The following is a 9860-nucleotide window of genomic DNA, read 5'->3' as shown; positions in this document are numbered from 1 at the left end:
TTGCATTTGTGTGGTACTACTGAATACTGAATTAGGAGGTGGTCAAGGTTTTGCAAAATGATATATAGCTCAATAGCGCCCCTTGGAGTGTGAATTGCAACATTGCAAACACTTCAAAGGACATGCAATTCAGCACCACATTCTAATGCACACTCTATGAGCATAGGCTACTGACTCTGTATTGTTTGTTTGTTTTTTTAATATGTGTATGAGTGATGTAGGTATGTGGCACAATAACTATGTATGTAGCCCAATAAAAAATGCTCTACTAAAATAATCTCAGCTCCCAACATAAAAGAATACGAGTTAAGGTGTGATATTTCGTTAAACTTCAGTTAGAGTACTCTATGCAGGCTACATGTTTTTTTTTCCAGCAGACCTCTCAAAATCTCAAGTCATTTTCCTGTTAATAAAATGAATATTGCATTAGCATACTTGGGCGAATAGAAGCCGACGTGAAAAACCAAGCTAGACTGCATGACTATTAACATCCACATCTCCCTTTGCATGTGAAATGAATGTGGCACAGCACCAGACCAAAAATATTCAAATGTTCAGCAGACTAATCAGCAAGACTGTCAGAATGTCCTCATAGGTTTTCCTGACAATGTCAATGATGTGGTAATAGGCCTACTATTAATGTATTTTTACTTAAAAAAGCATATGTAGCCTTGAATGCAAAATAGAGCAGACACATCAAATATCATCAGAGTGTTTCAAATGCACAATGATACATATTCAGCTGCACAGTTTATGAGAAGAAATGAATGCATGTGATGCATGAGGAACTGAGATTCTGTCTAAAACTTTCAAAGACATCCATATGAGGCTACATTCAACAACATGCATGCATAATAAAGTGAAGTTATTTACCAGAGTGGAGCATTTGGATGCAGTGTCAGTGAAGTCGAGAGAAGTGAAGTTGAGGCATTCACTGTTGTCACCTGGGCTCCTCTTCAGAGTGGTAGCAGAAGGCAGAGTGTTGTCATTGTAAGAGGTGACAAACTTGAAGTCACTTGTGCGGGAGCCTGTTGTCATGTAGGCATCATAGTTGTAAGTGCTACGGAGAGTTCCAGTTCCATCAACATCTGCATAGTTGGGAGGTAAATATGCACTGGGAATGGCTACTGCTCCATCAAACAACAGTCTGGGCTTCCTCCTGTGACACAACCTCACAGCAATGATCAGGATGATGAAAGTCAGGAAAAATGTGGACACAGACACCAGTGCAATGATCAGATAAGATGTGAGTTTAGAGTTGTTCTCCTCATAAGACATGTCTTTGAGTTCAGGAACTTCAGCCAAGTTATCTGAGATGACTAAGTATACGGCACAGGTTGTAGAGAGAGAGGGCTGTCCGTTATCTTTCACTGAGATCACAAGGTTCTGCTTCATGCTGTCAGATTCAGAAATGTCCCTCTGAGCCCTGATCTCTCCACTGTGGAGACCAATAGTGAAAAGTCCCGGATCAGTCGACTTGACGATCTGATATGACAGCCATGCGTTCTGTCCAGAGTCAGCATCAACAGCAATGACTTTGGACAGCAGCGAGCCAGAAAGAGCAGCTTTAGGAACCATCTCAGTCATGAAGGAGTTTCCTTCTGGAGTAGGGTATAATATCTGAGGAGAGTTATCATTCTCATCTGTTATGAACACACTCACAGTCACGTTGCTGCTGAGTGGAGGAGAACCATTGTCTCTGGCTACAACCTGAACTTTGAAGCTTCTGAACTGCTCATAGTCAAAGGCCCTCACAGCATGGATCACCCCTGTGTCTCCATTAATGGATAAATATGAGGAGAGCGCAACACCATTGACCTCACTGGGCAACAGAGAGTAGAAGACTGTGCCATTCTGTCTCCAGTCTGGGTCTCTGGCACTAACAGAACACACAGAGGAGCCAGGCTTGTTATTCTCAGACACATATGCACTGTACGACTGCTCCTCAAACACAGGGGGATTGTCATTCACATCAGATACTGAGAGGTGAATGGTCTTAGAGGATGACAACTGTGGTGTGCCATCATCCACAGCAGTTATAGTAACGTTATAATCTGCTAATATTTCTCTATCAAGCTGCCCTGTTGTTACAATCGAGTAATAATTTTTAATCGATGGGTTTAATTTGAAGGGTACATTTCCTTGGATGGAGCAGATAACCTGCTGCTTACCACGAGAATCTTTGTCCTGGACATTGATTATCCCTACCTCCGTGCCTGCAGGGCTGTTCTCGGCAACAGCCTCATTCTGAGACTGAACCACAATTGTCGGCGCATTGTCATTCACATCCAATATCTCAATGATGACTTTGACATTAGAAGCCAGCCCCAGTCCATCTTTTGCCTGAACGCGCATTTCATAAATGGATTCTGACTCAAAATCAATGGGTCCAATCGTCTTGATTTCGCCACTCATTTTGTCTAAAGAGAATAGCCTTGCTACCTTGTCAGGTACCCTGCTCAACTCATACGTTACCTCCCCATTTACTCCCTGGTCTGCGTCTGTAGCGCTCACTCTCACCACGACCGTGTCTAACGGACAATTTTCCTGCAACTCGGCCCTGTATGTCGGTTGAGTAAAGACAGGCAAATTATCGTTTGCATCAAGCACATTGATGTGTATAATTGCAGTACCGGATTTCTGGGGAGCTGTAACGCCGCATTATGTAATAACGGTGCAATATGTAATAATGTAACAAATTATTACATAATGTGGTGACAATCGCCGCATTGTGTAATAATTTACGCATTTCGTAATACATTTCTTGAACGCATTTCGTAATAACTTTTTTCTCATCTTGTAATAAATTATTACAAAATGCGAAATTTATTACGGAATGCGGCCGCAACTTTTTTTTTTGATGGAAATGTAATAAGATGGTGCATTATGTAATAATCTATATGGATATGTTTTTTTCTGCACTTGGATTCAGTAGGCGCAGCACACACACATAGTCTCAGTGACATGGTATAGTCACTGCCCTCTCTCTCTCTCTCATTCTTCTCAGTTCTCAAACTGCTCGAGAGTCGCGAATGATGCGGTTAAAACCGTTAAGAAATAATTTCACAACTTGTTGCGTGCAACGAGTCCAACGAATGTCTCGCACTTTCTGCTACATTACACCAATTTACAGCGACATTAAATAGGCCAGGTCTAAACACTTCACGAGGTGGTGAAAACTAAATTAAATATCTAAATTAAATATCTTGGATAGCCTATATAGACCTAGGCCTAACTAGATTTGTTGCAATACAGATTCATTTTCTAGAGCCAGAAGTGTTCCGCTGGACTGACGAAACCGAACACGATCAAGTTTGCAACTTCTTTCCCTCGTGCGCTGTCCGTCAGCACCACCTGTCATTAGACGTCCGATTAGCTTTCATTACGTGCTGAGGGAAAAACTCTCGCCATTAGGCCTATGTGCTGTTGCACTGTTGTGAGAGATATCACCAAATAATTTAGATAAAAGTCAGAACATTATTTTGGCAATGAAAGGCACACAGGTGGCTGGAAGCTCAAGCAGTCTTCAGTCTGTTCATTTAAGTTTTTGGGTGCTCTTGGATATCGGGGATCAGTTCATGTAGAGAGAAGAGTTCATCCAGGCACTCCAAAATAAGGTGCCCAAACGATAAGTTACATTAAAAAGCCTTTAATGGTACTGGGCTGGGGTTAGCCTACATTAAAAAGCCGACATGCTTCGACCTCACCAGGTCTTCATCATTGAAAAGAAAGGCCTCCCTTAAATAGTGACATCACCACATGTGACCCATTACGCACTACACACATTTGCGCACACCATAGAAAACAAAGATTAAAAATAGCCTGGGGTAATAAGTGATGCCACAGAAACAATGACCAGAAGTACAAATAAAAATCACAAAAAACAAGTAAAATCAATATCCTCATTTAGACCAGGATAGCGCATGGCATCCAGTTGGTGTATCCAAAAAGTCTGCCTCTGATTAGGCCTAAGTCTTTTTAGCCTGTCCCCACCCCTCGGAAGAGGTTTGATATGCTCGACGTATGCGCAGCAGAGAATCATTTTTACCATGGTATTCATATGTTTCGCCATGGGATAGTCAAAACTGCCCACTCTGATACCATATTTATGTTCTGCTGCTAGCCTATCTCGCATGCGCCTTTTTGTGCGTCCGATATAAAAGAACCCTTCAGCGCAAGGACAAGTTAGGCGGTATATGACAAATGTAGAATTGCAATTAATGAAATCTCTCTGTCCATATTCATTCGTGGTTTTAGTATCCACAAAAGATTTGGCTTGTGTAACATTTGGACAGTGGGGGCAGTTCATACATCTATGAACTGTCTTAACAAAAAAAGGACGGGACTGCTGCTGGCGATGATGTTTGTTTTTGGTCAATAACGTGTTGCGTTGTAGGGAGCGCGCTTCACTGTATGCGTTTTGGATGGCTTCCTTGGAATATTCATTAACTAATATTCACTTTCTGGATTTGACGATATATAAAGACGCGGAGGGACAGCTGCACACCACCTTATTCAGAAAGGCGACCTCTCGGAACACCATTCTGAGAGCGGATTCATTCCATCCCCCGCATCTCATTAGAAATATTCCACACGGCCAATTCCAGAGATTAGGCGTATCTGTGATTTCGAAAATGATTTTCACGAGCAGGCCGAGCTGATGGAGAAAAGATTCAGTGATAGAGCCTATCACCCTGAAGCCATCCAAAACGCATACAGTGAAGCGCGCTCCCTTCAACGCAACACGTTATTGACCAAAAAGAAACATCATCGCCACCAGCAGTCCCGTCCTTTTTTTGTTACGACATATAGTACACAAGCGACGCGGATCAGGCAAATTATTGGTCCATTATTGAAAGTGATGCGCAACTACGTGAGGTGTTCCCAGAACCACCCATGGTGTCTTTAAAGAGTGCACCCAGCCTAGGAGATAAATTAATGCGCTCTCACCTACAGGTGAAAAAGAGAGAAACCTGGCTGCGTAAACCCATTGGCACCTATAGATGTATGAACTGCCCTCACTGCCCAAATGTTACACAAGCCAAATCTTTTGTGGATACTAAAACCACGAGAGAATACGGACAGAGATATTTCATTAATTGCAATTCTACATTATACCGCCTAACTTGTCCTTGCGCTGAAGGGTTCTTTTATATCGGACGCACAAAAAGGCGCATGCGAGATAGGCTAGCAGAACATAAATACCTGTATGCTATCAGAGTGGGCAATTTTGACTATCCCATGGCGAAACATTTCAATGAATATACCATGGTAAAAATGATTCTCTGCTGCGCATACAGGGCGTCGAGCATATCAAACCTCTTCCGAGGGGTGGGGACAGGCTAAAAAGACTTTTTGGATACACCAACTGGATGCCATGCGCTATCCTGGTCTAAATGAGGATATTGATTTTACTTGTTTTTTGTGATGCTTATTTGTACTTCTGGTCATTTTTTTCTGTGGCATCACTTATTACCCCAGGCTATTTTTTTATCTTTGTTTTCTCTGGTGTGCGCAAATGTGTTTAGTGCGTAATGGGTCACATGTGGTGATGTCACTATTTAAGGGAGGCCTTTCTTTTCAATGGTGAACGTAGCCCTGATGAAGACCTGGTGAGGTCGAAACATGTCGGCTTTTTAATGTAACCCCAGCCCAGTACCATTAAAGGCTTTTTAATGTAACTTCCCGTTTGGACACCTTATTTTGGAGTGCCTGGATGAACTCTTCTCTCTACATGAACTGATCCCCGATATCCAAGAGCACCCAAAAACTTAAATGAACAGACTGAACAGATTGCCAAAATAATGTTCTGACTTTTATCTAAATTATTTGGTGATATCCCTCACAACAGTGCAACAGCACATGGGCCTAATGGCGAGAGTTTTTCCCTCAGCACGTAATGAAAGCTAATCGGACGTCTGATGACAGGTGGTGCTGACGGACAGCGCATGAGGGAAAGAAGTTGCAAACTTGATCGTGTTAGGTTTCGTCAGTCCAACGGAACACCTCTGGCTATAGAAAATGAATCTGTATTGCAACAAATCTAGTTAGGCCTAGGTCTATATAGGCTATCCAAGATATTTAATTTAGACATAATCCTTTCAAGCCGTGCAGCATCAACGTGGTCATATAGGCTACTGTCTGCACTTGTTCCGTTGCCTGCCTCATAGCAGAGAAGGAATGGCTTGCTGTTGTTGAGGATTTGTAACGTGGATTATCGAAACTGAAGACTTGATTTCTTTTATTGATACCTTTTTGTTTGGTATAATTACGGACAATGCAAATAACTGATTTTTGTGACGTTCGGACATTTTTGGAAGGAATATAATCGAATTAGTCCCGCCGCTTGGGTTATTGTTTTTTCGCGTGCATGTGGATGAGCATAGGCTATTGAATTTGATTGCAGCCTAATAGGACTACTGAACAGTGGACTGAAATTGAAAATAGGACAAAGAGTGGCATTTTTCTCGGGTGCTATGACTTCTTGCTTTGCAAGAAGACAGTCTCCTCACTCCACGGGCAAAAAGCACCATGGTCAGACCCTGGCGCGCATGTAGGCAGACATGAAAGACTCACTACTCCACGGGCAAATATCGGGAAAAATTAAGCACCACCAGCATGGACAGCTCCCCACGAGTCACTTATAATGGTTGGTCTTTTCCTAGGATTTGATTCATGTTGTTTGGGGGAAAATATTAAAATAGCCTTTGTAATGTTAAGAATATTTCCAAAGAGCCAAGATGAGGCTTAAGATCAATATGGGCCAGGTTTGTCTCCGTGCGTACACACACACACACTCTCTCTCTCTCTCCTCTCTCTCTCCTCTCTCTCTCTCTCTCCTCTCTCTCTCTCTCTCTCTCTCTCTCTCTCTCTCTCTCTCTCTCTCTCTCTCTCTCTCGCCACAGACCTACGCAAGTGCAAAACAAGTTTTCACCTCCTCGTGAAGTGTTTAGACCTGGCTTATTTAATGTCGCTGTAAATTGGTGTAATGTAGCAGAAAGTGCGAGACATTCGTTGGACTCGTTGCACGCAACAAGTTGTGAAATTATTTCTTAACGGTTTTAACCGCATCATTCGCGACTCTCGAGCAGTTTGAGAACTGAGAAGAATGAGAGAGAGAGAGGGCAGTGACTATACAATGTCACTGAGACTATGTATGTGTGCTGCGCCTACTGAATCCAAGTGCAGAAAAAACATATCCATATAGATTATTACATAATGCACCATGTTATTACATTTCCATCAAAAAAAAAGTTGCGGCCGCATTCCGTAATAAATTTCGCATTTTGTAATAATTTATTACAAGATGAGAAAAAAGTTATTACGAAATGCGTTCAAGAAATGTATTACGAAATGCGTAAATTATTACACAATGCGGCGATTGTCACCACATTATGTAATAATTTGTTACATTATTACATATTGCACCGTTATTACATAATGCGGCGTTACAGGAGCTCCGTTATCATATGCCGTGAGCAATAATCTGTGCTCTTGTTGGTGCTCCCGGTCTAATTCTTTCTCTAACACCAACTCGCTGTATTTCATCCCGTCTGAATTCGTATTTATTTTGAGAGAAAAATGATCATTGTTTTCCAGGGAGTATCCTTGAACTGTGTTTTGTAAGACATCTGCGTCGTGGGCCTCGGTCAACAAAAAGCGAGTCCCTTTGTCAGCTGATTCTTGTATTTCCAGATTAATTGCCTCAGTTGGAAACTGCGGCGCATTATCGTTGATGTCCTGAATTTGAATAGATATTCCGTGTATTTCCAGTGGTTTCTCGAGCACAAGCTGGATTTTCAAAGAACAAGACGGCCTTGATCCGCAGATCTCCTCTCGGTCTATGATGTCTCGAACAATGAGAGTGCCAGCATTGCGATCGATCTCAAAATAACGCTCATCCCCATCATCGGCGTTAAGACGACCCTTTCTGGATAACAGTGTTTTGGCATCGAGTCCAATATCCTTTGCTAGGTTTCCGACAACGGATCCACGCTTTAGTTCCTCCACTATAGAATAGCTTGTGTCCCCAAAGACGACGTTAATGACTGCGAAACACATCAGCAGGTATATCCTTTTTCCTTCCATGTTGAACCATTCGACGATTAAATTTTCAAATAGTATATCCAAATGGTTATAGTGTATACAGTGTATATCCAAACGGTTCCCAATTCTCGGTGCAATGCTGTGTGGACTTGTATATATCCCAAATGGATAATATTACAATATGTTCATGTCTGTCTGCAAGAAATCTCCTCCCTTTTTGGTACTGACATATTAATAGGGGCAGTGCACATCCAGTCAATTCATCCGCTGGTAAATAGCGACGCCGTGCGTTCGCTGGGAAAAAATGCACGTTCAAAGGCTAGTGCTTTACAACTTTCTAACTGAAGAACTTATGGGTGTAACCAAGAAGCCTACAAAAAGTCTCATGAACTTTAATATTATTATTATTATTATTATTATTGGGGCGGCAGGCATTTCAACACCATGGACAGCAATCGCGGTCTTGGCTGAATGGGAGTCTAGGATCAATCGCGATACATACAATATAATACAGAAAGCAAGTTATTTACACACAGAGAGACAGAGAGAGAGAGAGAGAGAGAGAGAGAGAGAGAGAGAGAGAGAGAGAGAGAGAGAGAGAGAGAGAAGACAGGAGAGAGAGAGAGAGAGAGAGAGAGAGAGAGAGAGAGAGAGAGAGAGAGAGAGAGAGAGAGAGAGAGAGAGAGAGAGAGACATGCCATCTAGAGGTTGACACTTGACGTTTCAGCACCATGGACAGCAGTCGTGGTCTTTGCATGGGATTCCAGGATCAATCTCAGCACATGGCGATACATAGTGACTTAAAGAGGAATTGCAGTGGACTCAGAATGTGCCACAGCCTACGACATCCTCTTAGGCATTCTATGTAAACATCCGATTTGAGTCTCAGACTTTTTGCACAATAATTTGATTCATGATTCTCACAGAGGACCGCCACGACTAAGCAGGGATCTTCGACCCGAGCTTCGCATATTATCACTGTAGGCTACTGATGGCAAGGTCTACTTTTCCTTCATGCGTCAGTTGTGAGCTTCGGTCAGCAGCAGCGGCACGTACAGTGAAGTGGAAGGCATTGCAAGCTAAGCCGCTGTCGTAGGAGGACCGTCGTCAAGGCGGACATGTGCACCACTGTCTTGCAACGCAAGACGGAACCCACCATAGCAGCTCATAGCTCGCTGTTAATGCGACGGAATGCACCCTTGCTGCCTGTATTTGAACTACTGAGACAAAGAGTATCTGATTTGATTTCCATTATTACTGCGCCACGTGTATTTCGTCAGTCAGAGATTTAATTAGGCCTATGTTGTGATGTCGTAGCTCCATGCAGCACGAAGCAAAACAAAAGCTTCACAAATTTCAAACGCCATTTCAGAACGTGCTAAATGAACGTCAGACATTAAATGGGTTGACATTTTGCTGTATGAACATCCAACATGTTAGGAAACACCACAATACGCCACACGCAATGTTCACTCATATCATTTGTGTCTCTGTGTATATGGCAAATCAACGTCCTTCTATCCCTTGTATCCCTTGTATCATACACCAACACGAAATAATAATTATTGCACCACTGTTTCGTGGTGACTTGTTGAAAATATATAGGTTATACAACACATTAATCATTCTCTCTCTCTCTCTCTCTCTCTCTCTCTCTCTCTCTCTCTCTCTCTCTCTCTCTCTCTTCAGGTGCGTGGCAGCTGAAGCTGGAAAACCAGGTGACTACAACCAACACTTGACACAGGACACTGCCAGGACAGAGGTGCCTATATGATAGTGTCTTCTCCATGGAACACTACTGTCCTATAATTTTG

The 9860-nt window shown here is 42.5% G+C and overlaps 1 protein-coding gene across 1 annotated transcript; it reads right to left on the bottom strand.

Moving 5' to 3' along the window:
• Positions 1–69: 69 nt before the first annotated feature.
• LOC134453337 (protocadherin gamma-A12-like) lies at positions 70–8088 on the bottom strand. Its single transcript, XM_063204216.1, has 3 exons — positions 7453–8088; positions 874–2640; positions 70–81 (listed from the first exon to the last, which is right to left on the bottom strand). The coding sequence occupies exons 1-3, from the start codon at positions 8086–8088 to the stop codon at positions 70–72; spliced, it is 2415 nt and encodes an 804-aa protein (XP_063060286.1).
• Positions 8089–9860: the final 1772 nt, after the last annotated feature.

This window comes from Engraulis encrasicolus, chromosome 7, assembly GCF_034702125.1.
Source record: "Engraulis encrasicolus isolate BLACKSEA-1 chromosome 7, IST_EnEncr_1.0, whole genome shotgun sequence".
Classification (NCBI taxonomy): domain Eukaryota; kingdom Metazoa; phylum Chordata; class Actinopteri; order Clupeiformes; family Engraulidae; genus Engraulis; species Engraulis encrasicolus.
Note: the sequence above shows the minus strand (reverse complement) of the source record. Positions and strands in the feature narration are given on the sequence as shown.

Bases quoted from the DNA above. Each gene is read 5' to 3' on its own strand.
- LOC134453337 (XM_063204216.1), bottom strand. From the start codon at position 8,088: ATGGAAGGAAAAAGGATATACCTGCTGATGTGTTTCGCAGTCATTAAC. The intron at 2,641-7,452 runs GTAACGCCGCAT...ACAGCTCCCCAG, and splicing joins CATATGATAACGGAGCTCCT to AAATCCGGTACTGCAATTAT.